This window comes from Elephantulus edwardii, unplaced genomic scaffold (assembly GCF_000299155.1).
Source record: "Elephantulus edwardii isolate Elephantulus edwardi_28Jun2011 unplaced genomic scaffold, EleEdw1.0 scaffold00075, whole genome shotgun sequence".
In the NCBI taxonomy this organism is placed as follows: domain Eukaryota; kingdom Metazoa; phylum Chordata; class Mammalia; order Macroscelidea; family Macroscelididae; genus Elephantulus; species Elephantulus edwardii.
Window position 1 is genome coordinate 7156018 of NW_006399825.1, and position 25230 is coordinate 7181247.

Genomic DNA, 25230 nt, shown 5'->3' on the forward strand with positions numbered 1-25230 from the left:
ATATAAAATTGAAAAATATTTTAGTTTAAATGATTGAAGAGTATGCACAAGTACATACATATATAATTTCTTAAAAAAGCATTAACTCCAAAATGCTTTTTAAAATTTCTTATTACAGATGTCTGATATCTGCTGGATATGTAAAGATGTAAAAGATATGGGTGTTGCAGGACATTTTTTTTATGAAATAAGATTTATGAGAGAAAAATCCCAATATTATACAATAAAATATCAAGGGTAACTGTTATCTTTCCTCTTCAAAGTACAGCACAGAATTTTTTTTTCTTCAAAAGGGAAATTTTTATTTACCAGTGACTTTACTGAACAAAACCATTTTGTTCATATCCTTCACATTTCCTTATGAAAGCAGGCAGCCATGCTGCCAATTCAGTAGCCTTTAGCATTCCATGGTAACCAAAGACAAATTAAAGCCTTGCATCTCTTCCGGTCAGCTATTTCACCCTTTATCTAGACTATGGAATCTTTCATGGGGAAAGTGGGGTAAGAGCCAACAACCTCTAAGACTCAATTAGCATGCCTCAACCAACTATCAAAACTTGGCTAGTGTTGCCACTAGCAGAAAAGATCTATTCCCTGTACATGCAGTTCATGGTCACAGCCAGAAAACACAAAGTACGGAAAAGAACCTAGAGGCCATATCACTCAATAAGAAAAAAAAAAAATCCAAAGGACTCTAGCATTAAGAGTAATTTCTTTCTATCGTGCCACTTTGAAAATGTGAGTTACTTTAACAGCAAAAAGAAAGCAGCAATGGGCCTCTGGTTGTACAGCTTATGAAAAAGAGAAGTAGGAAAGCCAAGAAATTCAGATCTACATGTGAAATAGCAGGGATAAACAATGGTAAATAAAATGAAAGGGTGAGAGCAAGGGGGAAGCAGTAAGACACAGAGAACTGCCAGTGGACAGTCAGGTCTGTCACCAGCCCAACTCTTGTTCCTACAATTTCCATTCTCCACCTATAGTTAGAAATCCAACCACTCTATTGTTTTTCTTATTCACCTCTGAGGACTACACAATGCAGTTAGGAAGCTTGTAATAATCCTCCAAGGGGGCATTAATTCAGTAACATTTATAAAGTGCATAGCATTAAAATATGGAGCTCTGATGGCCTGGTGGTAAGGAGCTGTGCTGCAATCTTGAAGGCACGCAGTTCAAATCCAGGAGCTATTCTCCAGGAGAAAGACGGGTAATCTCTTGTGTGATTAAAATTGCCTCTGAAAATCATGAGTCAGCTCCAACTCGACAGTACAGAGCAACAACAAGTATGAGAATACTAGCTGTGAATGAGAACACCTAAAATTTCTACCCATATGAATGTAGCATTATAGTTGAGGACTGATAACAGAAAAATAAGTAAATGATACAGGGCATTAGAGGTGATGAGTAACAGGGAGTAACTGCAGGAAAAGGCATGCTGGAGGGTGTTGTAATTCTAAACCAGGTAGTCAGGGATACATGACAACAGTTAGGTGTACACACACACACACACAAATAGAAGGAGAATTTTCATGTGTTAAAGGTGAGCTTTGGGATCCAGTTCCTGTTCACCTTACTACAGGAGAGAAGTACTGGAGTCTTAGTACCACTGTGACTCTCTGGAAGCTTGTCACCTTCTGGAGGCTCCTGTCGGCCACTGTAATATAGCGCAGGCTGGAAATCTTCCATGTCCACTAAAAACAAGGAATAATCCTGGCCGGCAGCTACACTCCACACTCCATGTTCACCATTTACCTGAAACGAGAGCAAGATACTATTTGTTCAAGATGAAGGACGTAGGCAGGATTTTTGATCCCTAAGAACTGAAATGCTAGGCTACCTCAGAGGTACCAGGCCAAGTCAGACATTCTTCAGAGAGCAGGATTCACCCATTGATGTGCCCAACCCAATGCAGAAGAGAAGAGCAAGAAAGCAGATTCCCCCTCAACTTTTCAATTTAGAACTGGATTGTTTTTATCAAAATCGGAAGAACTGAAATTTTAAAGGAAATAACTATAGATCTGATTTTTTTTAATTCTTATGTTTAGAACTCCCAAGGTCTGAGAAGTGCAATAATCAAGAGATTCAATGACTTCTAAAACCCTATGTGGCAAGTGGGACACACCTGGCTGCTGTGTCTATTCACATTCAGTTGTGTGTGAAAAAATAAAAATTAAAACCCAAACACAATGAAATAAAGCTAAAATTGGAGAATGGAAGCCCCTTAATAAGATTTTGAGAGGGAAAACCCTCTCAGGCTGGGTTGACAGAGCAGTAGAGACTAAGAACAGTGCAGGTCTGGCCACTGTTTGGTTCTGCTGGACACAGACTGGCTCACCAGGAGTTGGAAGTGACTCAGTGGCACCTATTCACAACAATGTTTTCAGAGAGAAGGCCTGGTAGCACAGTGGGTAAGTGCTTGGCTGCCAGTAAAAAGGTTGTCGTTATGAACCCACCAGATGTTCCATATGAGAAATATGGGACAGTCGGCTTCCTTAAAGAGTAGTCCTGGCAACTCTATGGGTCAACTCTATTCTGTCCTACAGGGACTCGAGTTGGAATTGGCTCATTGGCAACAGGCTTAATGTTTTAAGGTTTGGCTTTTTTTTTTCCTCTCCAGTAAAATTAATTTAATTGACTGTAACAACATTTAGTATAATATCCCCATAAAACTTATCTACATGGATAACGAGTTTTAGTAGTTCAGTTGGGCTGCTAACTAAAAGGTGACTGGTTCAAACCCACCTACGATCCTTACTCTACAGGATGAAGATGAGGCAGACTCTTCTTGTAAAATTTACAGCCTCAAAAACCCGATGGATGGGCATCACAGTCTGAATCAAGTCCAGGGCAGTGAGGTTTTTGGATCAAGTTATGAGTACACAGTATGCTGAATATATGAATTATTGTAACATTAATTAACTATAGTTTTTATTTGAACCATGTTTCTAAAGTTGAGATTAATCAGTGGCCTCGTGGTAAGAAGCTGTGCTGCCAACCCAAAGGCATGAGGTTTGAATCCACCGGCTGTTCTGGGATAAAGATGAACAGTCTCTTTCCATGGAGTGCACTGCCTCTGAAACCCACTGGAGAGTCAAGCTATGAGTCGGTTCCCAACAACAAACTGACCGTTAGCAACAAAAATTCTTATTTTTGGTGGGATAGCATGTTGGCTTTTACTTAAGAGAATAGCAGTTCAAAGTCAAATCGTGGGAGAAAGAGGAAGTGGTCTACTCCTGCTAAGATTTATAGCCTCAGCTACCCCCTGGGGTACTTTTCTCTGTCCTACAGGCTAAGTATGAGTCAAAATTAACTTGACAAGAATGAGTTTGTGAAATGAGTAATACTTAATCTCTAATCTTCTCCATACCCACTGCAGTCCAGTCAATTCCGCCTCATAGCTTGCTCTCCAGTGGGTTTCCAATGTTATAAATCACATAGTAGGGTGTCCATCTTTATCTCCAAAAGCAGCTGGAGAATTCAAAGTGCCAGAGGAGTGTGGCAGCTGCTTAAAAGGGCAACTCACTAAGGACAACACTACCACTGAGTGAGTGAATGAGTACTCTCAGTGGAGGAAAACCTGGGGAAGAGGGAAATTCATGAATTCCACACACGTTAGTATGTTGTAATTATCCACAAATATCCCTTGGTATAAGGAGGAGTGAGAATGTCACACTTCCTTAAGGTGTTTGAACAAAAAGACTGATTAACACTGACTGCTCTAGAATTTCTTCAAAGGGACTAACCACCAGTCAAGGCCACTGCTCTCTGGTAGATTCCAACTTCCTACAGGACCGAAGAGACCTGTCTCCTAAGATTGCCCAGGCGAGAATTCTTTAGCGAGGCAGACTGTCACAGTCTTCCTCAGTTGGTGGGACTGAACCACCAAACAGAGCTTAACCCATCATGCCACCCGAGTTCTTTCAAAGGGACTAGAAGCCATGAATCTCTGACTAACCCATATGCACTAAACTCAACTCATTCACACAGTAAAAAACAAGTACCTATCTTTTTAATTCCTTTTAAAAACAATACAATTAATTCCTTAACTTTACTATGTAAGTCAAACTCGGTGAAAAGTCAATAACAGACATTGCATGGTAGTGTAAAATTCCGAAGTCAACACGAGTGCTAGCAAATTTCTCTTCTAAAAACTACTTCTAATTTTTTACTTTGAAACAAGGTAAGACTTAAGACTATTAAGTGGACAATAGTGGCTAAGGAGAAATACTGATTAACATATTAAGAGAAAACAGTAAGGAGGTATACTGTGTATCAATGAAAGAACTTTAAGAAAAAAGTGAACTGGGGGAGAGGGGGGACAGGGAGGAAAATGTGTAACAATGAATGAATGGAAATTAAAAAAAAAAAAAAGAATATGCTCAAACCTGTTAATACCAAATAAAGTAAAAAAAAACCCAAAACCATTAAGTATGAAAACAAATGGCTTAATGTTTCTCAAAATTAGAACAGAAAATTAAATTGAGTTTGCAAGTATACAATTTCCTCTAGCTTTGTTAAAAATGAGAAATGGAGAAACACAAATGGTTAAAGTTTAGAATTCTGAAATAAGTTGTAAAAGTTATCCTATTCACAATGTACCTTTGCAAGACGAGGAACTGTTGTTGGGAAATCCGAATGCCCAAGTTGACCAAAGGTATTACTACCCCAAGAGTAAACCTATCAAAGGAGAACAGGTAAGAATTGTGAACCTGATTTTGCTTGTTAAAGCAAAGCTACTATAACAACTTCCGCACATATACACGAACACTACTTATACATTTAATAGCACATGTGTGTGTGCATACACATATCTACATACATAGTTGATAAACTACTTATACTCTCTTTAAAATAGCAAATAAAAAACAAGAACAGAGATAATGAACAGGTAAGGGTATCTAAGACACAAAATACAAAGGTTAGCAACAAAAATGCAACCAACACTTGAAATGTTTATTCACTGCACACTGGTCTTTACATTTCCCCAGTATTAATCAATCCTTAATCTCAAAACAATCCCTTAAAAAGAACCCTAACCTAATAAAGAAACTTTCCAGAGGATAAAAAACTTACTCAAGGTCACAAATTTATAAGTGACAGAACTAGTATTTAATCTCAGGAATTAACGCTATATTTTCTCTTATGAATAAAGTATTAGGAAAATAAAAGCAGGTGCTATTTTTTTAAAGTAATTATTATTTTTTTTTTAACCTACACATTGGAGTACTCTCTAAATCCTTTTCATATTGAAGGTTTTTGTAAGAGAAACACAAGAACTACTGATAAAAGAAAACACAAGTACATGACTATTTAAAGAAAATGGATTTATTATGAAAGCAGTTCAAGCACAATATTGTGATGGTACAACAAAGATAAAGCAAGTGAAACAATTAATGAACTGATCATTTATCAATAACTACTGTTTTGTTTGTGTTGAAAAAGAGTGCTGGATATCCCAAGGACTGCCAAAAGAACAAACACCAAGTCTTGCAGGAAGTATAGCCAGAATACTCCTTGGAGGGGAAGATGACAAAGCTTCATTTCACATACTCTGGACATGTTGCTAAGAGGCTATTCCTTAGAAAGGGACATCATTTTTGGGAAGGTGAAGAAGGGTCAGCATAGAGAGGAAGATCCTCAACCAGATATACTGGCACAGTGACCGCTCCACTGACCCAAGTGTGTCAGAAACGAGGGTATTACAGGACAGGGCAAGGTTCAGATCTGTTGTTCAGAGGGTCGCTTTGAGTCATACTCAATTCAGTGGCACCTAACAACCACAAATTCTCACAGACACACTTGCTTCCATTTCTTATCTATAGTCATATTTCTATTCCACTGATCTGCCTGTAGTTTAGTAATACATTTTATAAGCTAAATACATAGTATAAGCTAATCTTCACACTTTCTGGGTTTTTTGTTTTTTTTTTTTAGGATTTATTTAACTTACCTCATATATTTAATCTTCTAGAGTAACTTTCTAAGTTTTAAATATTTTTTCTTTATTCTATTTCTGGGATCCAACTGAACTTACAGATTTAGGAAGAAATGACATTTTGTAATAATGACTCTTCCAATCCAAAACCTGAATCTCTCTCCCTTTACCTACTTCTCATTTTTAACATGTTTAAAGTGTTTTAGAGTTTGTATTATACGATCTCTAAACATTTCTTATCAAGATTGTTCTTATGTCATTTAGTCATTATTAAAGAGCCCTGGTGGATAACAGCTTATGTTTCATGTTGTTAATTTAAAAACACAAGGTACACTGTAAGAGAAAGGAGTCTCCTCCTGGAAAGATTTACAGCCTCATAAACGGGTGCGAGGAGTTAGAAACAATTTGACCATGGATTTGGTCTGGCTTGGTATTACTGTGAACGGCTTCATTTCTTCCCAAGTATGTTTTCTTTCTCATTGCAAATATTGAAGGAGGCCAGTAATTCACGTATGTTTACTTTGTAACTGACCATTTTCTTAATCTATTATTGAAGGTTTTTAATGACTCATCATGCTAATCACAGTAAATTCTCCTTTTACTTCCTAATATTTATATTGGTTCTACATGAGTTATTTCCACTAGTTGTCTAGTCTGATAGGTAAAACTTAAACTATTTAAGTTTTAAGTTTAGGTTTAGAGTCTTCTGCTTTCCAGGAAGGTAAAGGGACTGGAGAAGAGTCTTTATCGGACTATATTTAAAACACAGGTTTGGGTTTGTTTGTTTGGTTTTTTTAAAGATTCTATGTTGCTGTTAAGTGCTATCGGGTCAAGTATAATTCACAGCCAACTCTATAAACAGAAATCTGAACCTTGTCCTATCCTGTGCCATCCTCAACATCTCTGACACACTTGGCCCACAGCCGCAGTCACTGTGTCAATCCATCTCATTGCGGGTCTTCCTCTCTTTAGCTGACTCTCCCTTTCTGAGACAGCCTCTCACAGCAACATGCTCCAAGTACGAGAGATGAAGCTTTACCATCTGTCTCCAGAGGACAATTTAAATGGTTCTGGAGGTCATCTTCAGGCCAAGATTTTTTTAAAAGGAAAATGTGTTTTATTTCTTTCATACATCTTAATTATGGATTTTCTTCATCTAAGAATAAAAATTAATCAACACTCTTTTTAAAATCTTGCCATGTTGTTTTTATGAAACAAAATCAGAACTTAACAGTTTGCCTCTTACCTGGGATTTTGCAGTAAGGGCAAGAGAATGGCAGCTACCTGCCTCCAGGTAGATTACTTCTTTACCATCCAGAAACTTCACACACAGTGGTTGAAGCCTTAAAGAAAAACACACTTGTATGTGCACCCACAGGAAGAACCTATTCTCATCAAGAACTATAGCCTTTCTCAAATGGCAGAATTTTTTTTTTCATGTAAAACTAAACATTTCAAGTGAAAACATTTGATATATGCTGTCTACTCCTAACTACCAAATAAATATTTTAAAATAATTAACCACATAATGAGAATCTGTTAAAAATCACAAAAGGCACTGCCCTGAGAGAATCTTTAAACCCTAAAGCAAAAACAGTCACTTGAAGTCTTCTTAAACAATAGTTAAGCTTAACTAATAAAGGACGTGTGCCTTGAGCACTAGGCTCTTTTAAGATCTAAATGAGTTCAAAGTGGCAACAGTCACCTCCAACGTTAGACTGGAACTTCAAGGGGAAGTGAATGCAACAAGGATGGGGCAACTCAAAAAGGAGAGTGCGAATGACCACACGGCTCAAAGAATGCAATCATTGTCACAGAATTATCAGCAGAGAAGCTGATGAGCTGCTGTGCACTCTGTTGTCTAGTTTCTCAATGACAACAACAAAATATATGTAAAACTCATACTACTATGCCTGATTCCTTATGGCAGAGAGCAAATGTGGGATACCACAAAAGGAGAGTTACACAGAGGGATGCACAGAGGAGAGTTGAGAAGACTTTTTTCCATTTAATTATAGCTGCCTTCACTCTACTAAGAGCACTGTGGTTCAAGTTTTTCGCCACTAACCAAAAGGTCAGTAGTTTGAACCCATTAACTGCTTCTTAGAAGACAGTTGAGTAGTTTATATGTCCATAAATTTACAGACCTGAAGGGTCTATGATGAGTTCCACTCTGTGCTACAAGTTTGCTCTGAGTCAGAATCGACGCGACAGCAGTGGGTTTGATTGTGTTTTTTACTTGACTACCTCTTATGGTTACCCCAACCAAACGGTCAGTAGTTCAAATCCATCAGCTGCTAGATGATCCTCAGGAAAAAGATAGGTAGTCTCCTCTCAGGAAGATTTACAGCCTTGAAAACTATGGAGGGGCCTGACAGCAGTAGGCGTAAGAATACTTGTTTCTATTCTATTCTATTCTATTCTATTCTATTCTATTCTATTCTATTCTATTCTATTCTATTCTATTCTATTCTATTCTATTCTATTCTATTCTATGTAATCTGTTCTATGCACCTCCCTATATAACAATTTGCCTGCATTCATCCACACGTGCTCAAACACTACTTTTTTACACTGATTGCACTGTGTCACTGTATCACCATCCAGCCCTTTGGGAGCTGAAGGGCTGCAGTTCACAGAGTGTTGCCGTACTAATCAAAACACTTCAGGTCTCTCGCTCAGTTGGAATGCACTATGGATTCTAACTGTAGGAAAGAAAGAGAAACAGTCTCCTCGCATTAAGATTTACAGTCTTAGAAACAAGGTGGGAGTCAAAACTAAAACGACGGTACTGAGTTTAAGGCACACAGGAACAAAGATTTTGTAAATTACTACCTAACCTGGGAGGGAGTGGAGAGCATTATGCTAAGTGAACTAACTCAGTCCCATAAGGACAAATCCTGTATAAGGCCAGTATTGTAGAACACATATGAGGATCCAAGAGGGGGGAGGTTGGGAGCAGTAGGATTAGGATGGGGGGCTGTTAATCACAGTTACACAATTTGATGGGGGGGGTGAAGGAAATGTCAAAGATCAGTATGAAAAATGATATATTTAAACTTTGTAAATAAACCAGTATAAAAATGGGGGAAAAAAGGAATGGAAAATTATCCCACGAAACTTTTTAACAAGTTTAAGACTGAGGTGACAACTCATTTTTTTTAAATTTTATACTAATTTACAAAGCTCATATGCATTTTTTTCACACTGGATCTTTCCATTTCCTTCACCCCCATTTCCCTCTACCCATCAAACTGTGTGACCTTATGATTATAGCCTGGCCCCCTGTTCATCCTCAGCCTTGTGCTTCCACCCTCCCACCCCGCCTTGGATCCTCATATTTGTTCTACAATAATGGTCTTATACAATATTTGTCCTTATGGGACTGAGTTAGTTCACTTAGCATAATGCTCTCCAAAGATGTGACAACTTTTTATTAGAAAGAATGACATAGAACAACCTAGAGCTTCAAGGTGCTACATTTTCTTCATGAAAAAACTGAGATTAAGAGACTTGTACACAATCTTTTCCTGTTAGAATTCCATGACAGGAGAGAGGCTCCATCCACAAATTTCTATCAGTAAACAAAGGCAGCACTTACCTAGGCAGAACATCACCGTGTCCCAGCTGTCCCTCCTTCCCTTTCCCCCACGTCCACACCTCTGTTCTGAGAGAAGGGAGGAGAGCATCGGCCTCTCCACTGTACGTAGGGGTCAGAACCACTGTCCTTGTTTTCACCCGTGCGGCCTTTCTTAACAGTCTGGGGGATACTGCAAACAAGTAGAGAGGGACGAAGAGAATGGGAGGTGAGAAAAGATGGCATCACTCATAAGCTGCTGCTTTTTAAAGCAATACACTAACATGGTGTTTTAGTATGTATTTGAAATAGTTTCTCTGCAAAAAGAACATTCTATCCTCCTATCACATTCACTGTAGACATCCACAAACATGTGAGTATGCTGAAGGTGCTGGAAAGTCCTGCAATAAAAAGCCTTGTTTAAAAAATTTTTATTTCGCCTAGCCCTGTTTTGTAAGGATGACAGAGGAGAATTGATGCCTTTGAGCTGTGGTGTTAAGAGAAGAGCACTGAAATCCCATGGACAGCCAAGAGAACAAACAATCTATTTTTTTTTATATTTTATTTTATTTCATTATTTTTTGTTGTGTATACCGTCAAATCAGATCTGACTGATACAGGAGGAGATTGTTCCTCCTTCTCCAGCAGAGCATCTGGTGGATTCAAACCGTGCACCTCTGAGACTGCAGTGTAGCTTCTTGCCACTAGGCCACTAGAGCTCGCCGAAACAGCCAGAGAGAGTGCTCTTTGGAGGCAAGAATGATGAGGCTTCATCTCACATACTTTGGGCATGTTACTAGGAGGGGGAGAAGGATATAATGCTGGGAGGGTAGAGGGTTGGCAAAGGAGAGGAAGGCCCTCAAGCAGAAGGATTAACACAGTGACTGCCGCAATGGGCTCTAGTCAGGAAGTGTGAAGATGGCACAGGATAGGACAGTGTTCAGATAGATCCATTGTTCATAAGGTCATTATGAGCTATACTCGATTTGATGACACCTAACAACAGCCCTGCTTCCAAGTATCTGGCCAAAGAAGGTTTTCTTAGATAACATCTACTAACATGTTATGGGCTTGTAGTATAAAGAATATACAATTACTAAGAATGATGTTTCTTCCATTTCAATGGAAAATTAAAAGTTAAGAAGCCATGGTACTAGTCAGATGGATCTTGGCTGAAAGCAAAGAGTAACAGAGGAATGTCTGTACTTCATTGACTATGTAAAGGCATTTGACTGTATATAGATCACAACAAATTGTGACTAACTTTGAGAAGAATGGAAATCCCAGAATACTTGATTGTGTTCATGTGAAACCTATATTTGGACCAGAAGGTAGTCCTCAGAATAGAGCAAGGAAACACTGTTGTTCAAAATCGAGAAAGGAAGTGCAACAATGAATGAATGGAAACCCAAAGTTTGTAAATTTTCATTGAAATTAATAATTTAAAAAAATCAAGAAAGGAGTGTGTGATGGATACATCCTATTTCCATACTTTTTCAATCTGTATGCAGAACAGATCATTCAGGAGGCTGGACTTTATGAGGATGAGTGTAGCATCATGACTGCAGGAAGGCAGACGACACAACCTTGTTTGCTGAAACTGAAGATCTGAAGCTTTTACTCCAGAAGGTCAAGAATTGCAGTCTTCAATGTGGATGGAAGCTCAATATCAAGAAGACAAAGATTCTCACCACTGGGCCACTGGCAGCATCATGATGGACTGAGAAGAGACTAAGGATGTTAACAATTTCAGCTTGCTCGGCTCCACAATCAACACTCAGCAGTCAGGAAATCAAAAGGCAAATTGCACTGGGGAAGTCTGCTATCAGGGGACCTCTCCAGAGTGCTAAAGAGTAATAATGTCAATCTAAGGACTAGATTAAACTAAGGGAGGAAAGCATCGGCCTGTCTACTGTGTGTGGGGATCGGAACCACTGTCCTCGTTTTCACTCATGTGGCCTTCCTTAACAATCAGGGGATGCTGCAAACAAGTAGAGTGGGACGAAGAGAATGGAAGGTGAGAAAAGACGGTATCACTCATAAGCCGCTGAGATCCAGGCCATAGTCTTTGCAATTACTTGCGATGCATCAGAGAGTTGGACAATGACTAAGGATGACAAAAGAAGAATTGATGCTTTTGATCTATGGTGCTGGAGAAGAGTACTGAACATATCACGGACTACCAAGAGAATAAATAGGTTTGTCCTGGAGAGAGTGAAACCAAGTTTTTCCTTGGAGGCAAGGAGTTTGAAGTTCCATCCTTCGAAAAGGACATCATGCTTGGAAGGGTGGAGGGATGGTGCAGTAGAGGAAGATCCCGGATGAGATGGAACGACACAGGGTTAGGTGAATTAAGAGTCAGTGAGCTAGCTCAGGACAGGGCAGGCTTCAGAGCTATTGTACAAAGGTTTGCTATGAATCACAGATGACTCAATGGCACGAAGAACAGAAACAAGCTTTTCCAGGTTAGTGTCTAAGTTCAAAATACTAAGGTAAAATTATTGCAAAGGAAGTACTACAATACTAATATTCCATCCGTCCGTCCGTCCATCCATCCATCCATCCCTGAATATATCAGAGTTCAATCTTTAACAAGCATTAAAAAGTGTGTAACTCTTACATATCAATTTGGTAGGGATATATATTTTTTAGAAAATCATCAAAAAAATCACTAAGTGTAGACTTTGTCAACCAGACATTAACTTGTGGATCACAAGAAAGTAACTCACTTATTTTCTGGTGGGTATACCATCCATCTGTATGCTACGGAGACTAAAATAAAATGGATCTACTTAATGTTCCTTAAGGAAGAATTCCAGATCATTTTAAAACAGAGAGAAGAAAAATTAAAAAGTACATATGAAATTTTTTCTGGAGATATTCTTAGGTTCTCTCTCATACTCTCTCATGCTGTCTTTGAGTCAGAAATGACTCACAGCTGCCCCTCCAGCAGGTTTTCAGAGGCTGTAAATCACATGGGAGGAGACTGTCATCTTTCTCCTGTGGAGCTGCTGGTGATTTTTAGGTCGATAAAAAAATTTAATTTTGGTAAATATATTGTCTCCCTAAAACCTGTGTGTAACAATAGAATAGAAAAGCTATCTAATGATCCCCAAGATTTAGTAAACTAAGTAATTTTTAAGAGGATTAAGGGCAGAATGCAAAACTTTGTCTAATCACAATTGTAAAAGGATCCAAGGGGCATTTCCCCTATGTTGTAGCCTTTAATACAGTTATCTTTAGTGATAAAGATGATACTACTGGGCCAGTGGGCAACATCATGATAGATGGAGAAAGGACTGAAGTTGTTAATGATTTGTTCTTGCCTGGATCCGCAATCAACACCCGTGGCACCAACAGCCATGAGATAAGGATATGTATTGTCCTGGCCAAACATGCCGTCAAGCAACTCTCCAAAATACTGAAAAGCAATGATGTCAGATTGAAGACTAAGGTGCACCTGATTCAGGCCAAATTACATGCTGTGCATATGAAAGCTGGACAATGAATAAAGTTGACGGAGGAACTGACGTCTTGGACTTGTGGTACTGGAGAAGAGTACTGACTCCTCCACAGATTGTCAAAAGAACAAACAGGTATGTCTTGGAAAAGATGCAACCAGAGTGCTCCTTGAAGGCATGGATGGCAAAGCTTTGTCTTTCATATTCTGGACATGTTGCTAGGAGAGGCTATTTCTTGGAAAAGGATATCATGCTTTTAAGGGTGAAGGGTCAGTGAAAGAACGGAAGACCCTGCTCAAGATGGAATGACACAGTGACTGCAGCAATGGACTCAAGTGTATCAGAAACAGTGAGGATGGCACAGGATAGGATGGGATTCATATCTGTTGTTCATAGCATTGCTAAGAGTTGTTAGGTGCACTTGACTTAAAGCACCTAATAACAACAATGACAGGACAGGGAGCTCTGGTGACAGAGTAGTAAAGAGTTGCACTGTCAACCCAAATGCACATGGTCAAATAAATGCACAAGCTAATGTATTGGCTTCAATTCACTGGTACCCTACAACAATGGTGGGAGGGGATTAATATATAAAAGAGTCAATATTCCCCTATTGTTGTTCTGAGAGATCTCAAATATACTGAAAATTCTGAAGGAGATTTCAGAATTAAAAATCTTTGGTGCATAGTGAAAATATATATGCAAAACCAAGAGCCTTTATCATTCCCAATGGAGAAAGACTAAGAGCATTTTCCTTGTGAACAGGGACCAGACAAAGATGCCCACTGTCACCACTTCTATTCAATATTGTACTGTAAGTACTTGCTAGGGCATTACAACAAGAGAAAAAAAATAAAAGGCATCCAACGAGGCAAAGAAATGGTGAAACTGTTGCTATGTGCAGATGATATGATAGTGTACACAGAAAACCCCAATGACTCAACAAAAAAACCTGTAAGAGTTATGGACCAATTTAGTAGGGTGGCAGGATATGATATCAATATCCAAATAACAGTGGAATTCCTCTACAGTAACAAAGAAAACTCAGAGAAGGAAATTAATAAAGCAATAAAATACCATTTACAATGGCCAACCATAAATGGAGATATTTGGAAATGAACCTAACTAGACCCAAAAGATCTGTACAAAGAAAACTACAGAACATTTCTGTGAGACCCAATAAAAGACGTAAATAAATGGAAAAATGTTCTCTATTGATGGACAGGAAGACTCAATATAGTGAAAATGACAATCCTACCAAAAATCTTTGGTGCAAACTCCTCCAATTCAGCCTCAAGAGAAAACACAGGTACCCAGGCTCAGGGAGGGGAGGGTCCTGGTTGGCATCTCTGGGGTCTGCATTACTGGGAAATCCCCAGCTCTCCACAAAGACTGTGATGGCTAAGGTAGAAGGAGCCCCTCCCAGCCTGCCTCAGGAGAAGACAGATACAGGAACACTGCTAACAACCACTCAGTCTTGGGGAGGGAAGGGTCCTGGGTAAGACTTCTGGGAAGTTCACAGTTCCCTTCAGAGGTTTGTCAGCTCAGGGGGGAAACATCAATCCCTTTGCACTTTACATAATGTCAAAGCGGCAGCAAGCAAGGTCAAACATTAGGAAAAAAAAAACCAAAACAAGCCTTCTCCTAAAAAAGCAAACTAGATTGAGGGCCCAATGAATACTTCAAAGCCAGGAAGGCAGAAGAACTGGTAATAGGTAAGTTTCAAATGTTGGAAGAAAGAGTTGAAACCATAAATAAAGAGCAATAAAAAAAGGGGGAAAATCATTATAAGACAAACAGAATACAATCAATATAACACTAGAAACAACAGAAAATTACAGAAATAAATATAGAGGCACAAAAAAGCAGAACAGAAGACATGGAACAGAGAATCAACAAGTTATAAGAAGAAGAAAACAGTGAAAAGGCAAAAGAAACAAAAAAAAGAAACATTAGACTCAGGTGTGATGACATCAAACAAAACATATGCATGATTGGAGTTCCAGAACAGGAGGATAAAAAAAAAGGGGGGGGGGAGTACAGAGAAAATGGTGGAAGAGATACTAGAAGAAAACTTTCCAGGTATGAAGAAAAAAGAGCAAATACACATTCTGGAAGCTCCACAAATGTCAAACACACTAGGTCCCAAAAGAAAAACATCAAGACATATCATTGTCAAAATCTCCAAATATCAAAAGACAAGGATATAATACGAAAAATAGCACAAGAAAAGCAAAGATTAACAAAGGAAAACCAATTAGATCAAGCGCTGACTTCTCAACAAAAGCCATGTAAGAAAGAAGCCATGGGGATAGTACACACAGAAGGTTAAAAGAAAATATTACCAGTCATTGATCCTGTACAAGGAAAACTGTCCAACAAACACAAAGGAGAAATTAGGTCTTTTGCACATAAGTAGGAAATTAAGGAATTTGTGAAAAACAAGACCAATACATGAGATACTAAAGGAAGTCCTTTACACAGAGGCATCAGAGGAAAGTGGATGTACCAAAGTAACTAGCAATAGAAGAAGGAACACAGCAAAATGACAATGATATAAACTAGTTTATCAATAACCACACTCAACATAAATGGTTTAAAAGCACTGATTAAGAGAAAAAGAATAGCATAATGCATAAAAAACCCCCATTAATATGTTGCCTACAAAAGACACATTTAAGAAATGAAAAGAAAGAGACTAAATATCAAAGGATGGAAAAAATTATACCAATCAAATAGCATCCATAAGAAGACTGGAGTGACAATACAAATTTCTAATAAAGTAAGACTTCAGGGTGAAAATTACCATGAGAAAGAAGAACATTATTAAATCAGGTTAAAGAACAATAGATCCAGAAGACATATCCTTAGTTAACATATATGCATCTAATGATGTTATGTGTGTGTGTTATGTGCCGTCGAGTCGCCTACGACTCATAGTGACCCTATGTACAACAGCCCTAAACTCCGCTCTGTCCTGTGCCAATTGCACCGTCTCTGACACTCCCATCGCAATTATCCCAGTCACTGAATCAATCCACCTCATAGAGGGCCTTCCTCTCCTGCGCTGTCCCTCCACCCTCCCAAGCATGATGTCCCTCTCCAAGGACCGGTCTCTCCTCACAACATGTCCAAAGTATGTTAGATGGAGCCTCAGAATCCTTGCCTCCAAGGAGCCACCCTTTCCAGGATGAATCTGTTTGTTTTCCTAGCAGTCCATGGTATTCTTAATACTCTTCTCCAGCACCACAGCTCAAAGGCATCAATTCTCCTATCCTCCTTGGTCACTGTCCAACTCTCTGATGCATAACAAGTGATTGGGAAGACCAAATCCTGTATCAGACGCACCTTAGTCTCCAGAGAGACACCATTGCTCTTCAGTACTTTGGAGAGGTCCCTAACAGCAGACTTTCCCATGGCAATGCGCCTTTTGATTTCCTGGCTGCTGGTGCCAAGACTGTTGACTATGGAGCCAAGCAAACTAAAGCTGTGTACAATCTCAATCTCTTCACCATCCATCCTGATGCTGCCAATTGGTCCAGTGGTGAGAATCTTTATCTTCTTGACATTGAGCCTCAATCCATATTGTAGGCTGCAGGCCTTGACACTCTGCAGCAGGCGCTTCAGGTCCTCTTCAGTTTCAGCAAGCAGAGTTGTGTCATCCGCGTAACGCAGCTTGTTGATAAATCGTCCACCAATCTTAACCCCACATTTTTCCTCATAGAGCCCAGCCTCCTGGATAATCTGTTCTGCATATAGGTTGAAAAGGTATGGAGATAGGGTGCATCCCTGGCGTAAGCCCTTTCCAATTTTGAACCATGCAGTGTTCCCTTGCTCTGTTCTGACGACTGCCTCCTGGTCCAAGTATAAGTTTCGCATTAGAATGATTTACATCTAATGATAGACTTGTAAAATACAAAGGTTAATAGACTCGAAGAAAGAAACAGACAACATCGCAATCATAGCAGGAGACTTTAACACACCACTCTCACGAAAGCACAGGTCAATTCAAAAGAAACTCAATAGAGACAATGAAGGACTAAATTATACAATCAGCCAACTTGACCTTATAGACGTATTCATTACTCAAGAAAAACTTATTTTACTTTCTTTTCAAGTGCACATGGTAAACTCGCTAATACTGACCACATATTAGGACACAAAGCAAATTTGAACAAATTCAGAAACACTGAAATAATGCAAAGTATGTTCTCATATCACAGTGCCATAAAGACAGATATTAACAACAAAAAAAGAAAAAGGATAACATCCATGTGGAAGCTAAGTAACACCTTGCTTCAGAACAACTGAGTTATTATAGAAATAGTTTTAGAAATAAAAACTAAAATAAAAAAGTTTCTTATAATGAATGAAAATAAAAATACATTTTATTAAACCTCTGGGAGACAGCTAAGGCAGTCCTCAAGAGTCAGTTCAACAGTAATAAGCAAATACATAAAAAAGAAGAAAGGTACAAAATAAATTATGTAACTCAACACCTAGAGCAAAGAAAAAGACTAGCAGGTCAATCCCACAGCATGTAGAAGAAAGGAAATTATAAGGATAAGGGCTCAAATCAATGATACAGAAAAAAGAAAAAGAAATGAAACCATCAACAAAACCAGGAACTGGTTCTTTGAAGGAGTCAATAAATAGATGACTGGCAAAACTAATGAAAGAAAGGACTCAACTCCAGCAAGAAATGAAAGATATGATATCATAACAGAACCAAGTAAAAATGAAATTGATATCAGAGTATCAGAAAAAGCTATACTCCAGTAAATATGAAAACCTAGATGAAATGGACAAATTCCTAGAAACCCACATCCTACCCAAACTGACACAGATAGAAGTGGAACCCTGAACAGACCCATTACAAAAGAAGAAATGGAGCTGGCAATAAAAAGACTGTCCCTTAAAAAAAAAAATCCTGGCCTGATGGCTTCACAGGTGAATTCTACCAAACATTCAGAGACAAACTATAACAAATTCTATTTAAATTATTTCAAAAAATAGCAAAAGAAAGAACACTTCTAGAGTCATTCTAGAAAGCAAGCATAATTCTAATATCAAAACCAGGGCATAGATATCACAAACAAAGAAAACTATACACCAACATCTCTCATGAACATAGATTCAAAAGTCCTTAAAATCTTGGCCAAGAGAATCCAACAGTATATTAAAAAAATAATTCATCATGATCATGTGGAATTCATAATAGGAATGCAAGGATGGTTTAAAATAAGAAAAATAATTAATGTAATTCACATTAACAAAGTAAAGAGCAAGAATCACATGATCCTATCAAATGATGCAGAAAATGCATTCAACAAAATCCAAAACCTCTTCCTGATTTAAAAACTCAACAAAATAGAAACAGAAGGGAATCTCCTCAACATAGTGAAAAGTATACATGCAAAACCAAGAGCCAACATCATTCTCAATGGAGAGAGACTAAAAGACATTCCCCTTGCAAACAGGGACCAGGCAAGGTTGCTCACTATCACTATTCCGAGTCAATACTGTATTGGAAGTTCTAGCAAGGTCAATACAGCAAGAGAAGGCAGTTAAAAGGCATTCAAATTGGCAAAGAAATGATAAAACTGTCATTATATGCAGATGACATGATACTGTACACAAAAAAACACAAAGAAACCCCGTTAAATCTAACAGACCAATATAGCAGAGTGACAGGATATAAGATCAATATACAAAAGTCAGATTTCTCTACAACAACAAAGAAAGCTCAGAGAAGCAATACCATTTATAATAGTCAACCACAAGATTAAATACTTAGGAATAAATGTAACTAGAGACAGAAAAAGGCTTTTATAAAGAACACAAGAAACAAGAGACTTAACTAAATGGGAAAATTCCGTGTTTGTGGATAAGGAGATTAAACATTGTAAAAACAACAATCCTACCAAAAGGAATCTATACGTTTAATGCAATCTCAATAGAGAAATCAAATTCATTCTTTAAGGAGATATAAAGGCAACTTCAAGTTTCATTTAGAAAGGAAGGAGATACAGAATATGCACTTCCTGATCTCAAAACCTGTATTACACAGCTGGAGTAATCAAAACAGCATGGTACTGGTACGACAACACACAGACCAATGAAACAGAACTGAAAATACAGAAATCAACCAAATAACCTACTGATATTTGACAAAGCAATAAAACCCATTAAATGGGTAAATGACAGCCCCTTTAACAAATGGTGCTGGGAAAACTGGATATCTATCTGCTGCAAATGGAAACAGGATCCACATCTCACACCATACACAAAATCCAACTCAAAGTAGACCAGAGACCTGGGGGTAAAACCCAAAATCATAAAGATGATAAGATAAAAAACAGGAACAAGATTAGAAGCCCTGGCCTGTGGCATTAAATAGGCTGGCAAAACACAGAAAAGAAAAAAAAAAAGCTCAACCTAGAAAAGATCAACAAATGGGGCCTTCTTAAAACCAAATCCCTGTGTGCATCAAAAACCTTTTCCAGGATGGTGAAAAGCAAGCCCATAGATTTGGAAAAAGCATTTGGCAATGACATTTCGGACAAGAGCCTCATAACTAAAGATTACAGGATAATACATAGCTTCCACTTGAAAAGACTAATAACCTAATCACAAAACGGGCAAAAGATATACTCTTCAGAAAGAAAGATGGCCAAGAAACACATGAGGAAATGTGCAAAGTTACTAGCAACTGGCAAGATGCAAATCAAATCAATGAGATACCATCTCACTCCAGCACCAGTAGCAAAGTTTAACATCACAACAATCAGTAAATGGTGGACAGTATGCAGAGAGATTGAAACTCTTAGGCACTGCCGGTGGGATTGTAAAATGCTGTTGAAAGAAGGCTGATGTTTCCTCAAAAAGCTGAACACAGAAATTCTACGACTCAGCTATTCCACTACTAGGAATATATCCCAAGAAAATCAGAACTGAGACACAAATGGGGATACGTATGCCTATGATAATAGCAGCCTTATTCATAATAGCAAAGAAATGGATACAGCCTAAATATCCACCAACAAATGAATGGACGGAGAAATTGTGGTATATTCAGATAATGGTATACGCTGCAGCACTAAAGAATAATGATTTTGTAAAATACTATGTAACCTGGGAAAGACTAGAGAGCTGAATGAAATATCTCAGTCATATAAGGGCAAATATTGCATAATGTCACTATTATGATAACAGAAGGGTAAGATATGCATAAATGTTCAAAAAGGGGATGGAAAGGGGAGAAGGAGAGGCAGAAAAAACATTAGGATAGCACAACTCGGTGGGTGGAGGGGGTAAAGGATTGGAAAATGTTCAATGGGGACTTGAAAAGAGGGTGACAAAGAGCAATGGTAATTAATTATATAAAATATAATCTATGTACGTGATTGTATAAAATACAAGGTACATGAATTAAACACAATGTATATGACTGTATAAAACACAAAGTACATGTATGTACAAAATCTGATACATATGCAAGATTATATGCAAACCAATAAAACTTTTTAAAACTTAGGTGCAGAAGTCTTCACACTCAACAGGATGCATGGGATTTCGTAAACATTACATTTATGTAGATATGTAATGTTGGTGTGTGTGTGTGTGTTGGTGTGTGTGTGTAATTACATATATATATGCATGTTGTGGTGTACCACTGAGTCAGAACCAACCCATAACTGACCCTCCAGTGGGTTTTCAGAGGCAGGTAATTGCATGGGAGGAGACTACCTATCTTTCTCCCACAGAGCAGCTGGTGGATCTGAATTTGTGCCTTCGGGATTTTAGTGTAGCTTCTTACCGTAAGGCCACCAAAGCCCTTTATGCATGTATGTGTATGTGTGTATTTATATATATAATGTGTGTGTATTTATATATATAATGTATATATGACATATAACATATCATTTGATGAAATATAGATGTTCAAATTAGGCAGAACTTACCTTGCGACAACAATCCAGGGAGAGAGAGTCTTCGGCTGCCTCCCTCCGATTCTTCTTCCCTGATATCCACAAGACTTGAACTTTTCTTTCCTTGCATTGATTCCTGCTTAACCTGTTCTTCTCTGCTTTCTTTCAGACCTTCTGGGCATGTAGTACCACTGCTTGCCTGAGATCCAGTTTCACAAGGGGCTGTGCTATAAAAGTTCATAACTTTCTTAAGAGACATGGCCCCAGCTTCATAAGTAGCAGCCACTCTCACACCAACAGCAGATGCACAAGAGACCACTAAGCTGTTCAGAGCTGAGGTACTTGTTGTTGGCGGGCTGTGAAGATTAGGAATTGCTTCTTCTACAAGAGGCTAAAATATACACACATAAGAAGTATATATAAAGACACAATCTCTTAGACAACAATCAGTAAAGAGAATGTTTAACCTCTGTCACTATTTGCATATTTAGAAAATGAAAAACCATAATAGAAGGCTTATCCTGTAAGCCTCACTTTTATCACAGATTTGACACATTATGAATGAGTACTTAAAATACAATTCCTCACCAAGTACTTCCCCTTGGGTGTTGTGTTTCCATGGAGTCTAAAAATAAGTCCCAGTTGTTTTCATAAAATTAATCACAGTGGAAGGGAAAGGAGAGCAAAAGGGTAGAAAACACTGCTTTTCAGAAAGGTGAGCAGTGACAGCTCTGGGAAAGAGGCTAAAAGAGCTGAGTTTTATATTTATTGCTTTTAAGAACATTAGCAAATATAGATATTAAGGAATTTCAGAAAAATTCAGATTGTCAGAGGGGAAAAAAAGTCTTTATTCTAAGATGTTTGGTAAGTGGAAATTTTGACATGGTACACAAAGGCAGAAAAGCAGGTTAACCTCTGACCTGTCTATTATAATTATGGTTTTAAGGTCAAGTCCTGTGCTGTCTCATCACCGAGTAGTTTCACAACCATCAGGTTAGGTAAAACTGAGGAGTTACCTTTGCTCTCACTACCATGGAAGTAAATGAGGCGAGTTAATAATTAAGCATTTCTCACCAAATAGTTTAATCTTAATGTGGGTCACAGATGTACTAGAAAGTCAAATCAAGATCTGAAATATTTGGGTGAAAAATCCCTTGACATTTAGTTCAAGCTACCAAATATCATTGCTTACTAAGAAGGAAAGCTGTTAAACTGAACTACTAAACACAGAAAAAGCACTGGGCACATCCTCAGAGATGACATACAAAAAATGTCTTTTCCAGCTAACCCTAATTCCCCAAAGGTATACATTCTCGGTGTATTCTGTAATTAAAAACACAGAAAAATAACTAACAATGGCTTTTTGTTAAGAGGAAATAATTGTTGGTCGTTAGCCTAGTGCATGGCAAGTACTGTTGCTATGTACTGAGGATTTGGAAGTAACTGATAACTCACCATGCAGTGGGCTTTCAGAGGCAGTAAATCACATGGGAAGAGACTGACCATATTTCTCCCACAGAGCAGCTGGTAGATTCAAACTATCTAACTTTGAGTTGGCAGTGCAACACCTTCCCACTAAACTACCAGAGCTCCTTGGATTAAATGTGTAATGTTTAAGAATTATTCCTGTGCAAATAAGGAAATGTGTACTTAAAACAGAAAAATAAACACATGTACCATATAAAATATAAACATGAAAAGAAATATTTCCATGGTATTATTCTCTTAAGAGTTCTCCAACTCCTCTTCAGGAGAAGTATTACTATTTCCATCCTTTGTTTACAAAAGTTTGTGCCAGTATTTAGGGGTGACTGTTAAAAGAGCCCTGATGACCAAGTGCATTAGGTGCTGGGATTACTAATAAAAAGTTCAGTGGTTTCAATTCACCAGCCACTCCATGAGAGAAGGATGGGCAGTCTCTTCTTGTGAAGATTTACAGACTCAGGAATGTGGAGGGGTGCCAATAGTCAGAACCAATACTCTAGGGTAGTATTTCAACGGTGGCATCTTGGTGGTATCATGGTATTATATATTGGGTTGCCAACCAAAAGATTTGCAAGTGAACCCTCCAGCCTCTCTGTGGGGAAAAAAAAAGAAATCCAACAGAGGGTTACAACACATCTGAATGGACTGAACAGCCGTAGTTTTGTTCATTTTATTTTTTTAAGGAGGCATCTTACTGGGACTAAAGAGCTTGGTTGCTAACCAAAAGATGAGAGCTCAAACCTCCTAGCTCTTCCACAGGAGAAAGATGCTGCAGTCTGTGTCTTTGAAGATTTACAGCCGTGAAAACACTATGAGGCAGTTCTACTCTGTCTCACAGGGCTGCGATGAACCAGAATCAAGTCAACAGCAGTGGGTTTAATTTAAGGGTTCGAACCATTGCTACAGAAAAGTCATAAAAACTCTGCTATATACTAATAAAACATAAACATTATTCTTCTAATTAATCCTTCTACTTAATTATATTTAATACAAGACCAACTATTTTGATGAAAGACATCATTTTAAGAGTACCAGTCAACCAACAGTGAACTCTGGTGCCTGGTGGGTGAGGAGATGTGCTGCCAATGCAAAGGTAGGCAGTTCAAATTCACCAGCTGCTCCATGAGGAAAGATGGGCAATCTCTTCCTCTGTGATTTATAGTTTCTGAAAACTCATTGGAGGGTAGCTTTGAGTCAGTTGTGATCCAACAACAGCACATAACAATAAGTCAACCAGTAGCAAGATTCAATAAGAAAGTATGTGCTTCATTTCCAGTATTGGTTTATTTCACAAACTTGTGTGAAATTTCAAGCTTAATTCCAAAAAATGAAATACTTTTTCAATCATATCTAGACAAAAGAAAAAACCAACTTGCCTAAATGCCATGACTTTCTAATGAATAATTTGTATGATGGAGACACTACTTTTAAAAAATTAATACAATAAACATGCATACTACCAAAACTAGCACTGTAAATGAAAATGTAAAATGTTTAAGAAAATTAATTCAAAAGGAAATATAATTTCAGTGATAGTACTCTAATAATGGCTTAGTAAACTATTAATGTCAAAATGAATAAAAGTGCCTTTTAAAATGTTTTAGCTTTTAAACTTTTATAACTATATACATCTTTAAGAATTTCTATTTGCATTCTTGTTAAATTACTGTTGTTGGATTTAAGACATTTATATTGCTTTTCTTCACACAGTTTATTCTTAACTTAAAAAATAAATCCACATGGTAAGTAATTTGGAAAATAAAAACTAAAAAAAAAAACCCTTCTAAGTCATGTTCTCACTCAGATAAACGACCGCAATAGTCAGGAGTTCATGTGGTTGAGTTGGGAACTCGGAGGTAAAAAATACCCTAAAAACAGTTCATTAATGATTACATGGTTTGGTTTAGTTACACTAGGAAATTATTCTTGTCAGTAACTTGCAGAATCATTTGCTCTAAACAAGACAAACTTTACAGGATGCTTCTAGTAAGTAGCTTTTTCTTCACTTTACCACAAGTTTTCAAAATAAGAGTCATTTAAGTAAGATAAAAGGAACATTATCGCCCCACTTCAAAGAGAAAGCCCAAAAAGGACCATAACTGCAAATTAAAATTATTCAAACAGTATATACTTTCATTAAATTTTTAACTCTGCCTACAATGCAGGGATCTGCCTATACAATAAACTTCTCTGATAAAAAGGAAGAACAGAATGGTACAAATGGAGGCCAGTGAATCTTTGTGAATAAGCAGCTATATTAGACTATACTGTTTGAGAACCCATCAAAGTTCAATATTTAGCCAGGGGGTGGGAGAGAGAGAGTATCAGGAAGAAGAAAAAAAAAGGGACTTTGCTACATACAAAACAAGCCAGGACGGTATCTTTCAAAATTATAGAGGGCTTAGAACTTCAATGTAAAGTGTGATTTTTAACTAATCTAGGGTAATTTCTTTACCTATGCCAATCTGATAAAACAAACTAAAAAAAAAAATTTCCCTAAGAGCCACATCATGGCTACTTTAATTCTTTTTAAATTGAAATTTTAATAGAAGTTTATAGAAACTTTGGATTTCCATTCATTCACTGTTGCACATTTTCCTCCCTGTCCACCCCTGCCCCCAGTTGGTTCTTCTCTTTGAAAAGCAAAAAAAAAAAACACCAAAAAACAAACAAACCCAATTTTCATTATTATACAATTCCCTCCAGTTGTCCAAAAACAAACTACAAATGTTTTAACAAAACAACAACAACAAACAAAACCCCAAAAGCCCACCAACACCAAAACTGCCACCCTAAGTTTTAAAGTCTAAAGCTCTCAAGGTTCAGCTCCAGAAACATGTT

General features: G+C 37.8%; 1 protein-coding gene across 1 annotated transcript in view; it reads right to left on the minus strand.

Moving 5' to 3' along the window:
* ALS2 (amyotrophic lateral sclerosis 2 (juvenile)) overlaps positions 1–25230 on the minus strand; it is a 95747-nt gene that overhangs the window by 41064 nt on the left and 29453 nt on the right. Inside the window, exons 5-9 of the mRNA XM_006889086.1 lie at positions 20938–21295; positions 9537–9705; positions 7182–7278; positions 4600–4677; positions 1570–1752 (exon numbers count right to left, since the gene is read on the minus strand). Coding sequence (XP_006889148.1) covers positions 1570–1752; positions 4600–4677; positions 7182–7278; positions 9537–9705; positions 20938–21295 — 885 coding nt within the window. The remainder of the gene's footprint in view (positions 1–1569; positions 1753–4599; positions 4678–7181; positions 7279–9536; positions 9706–20937; positions 21296–25230) is intronic.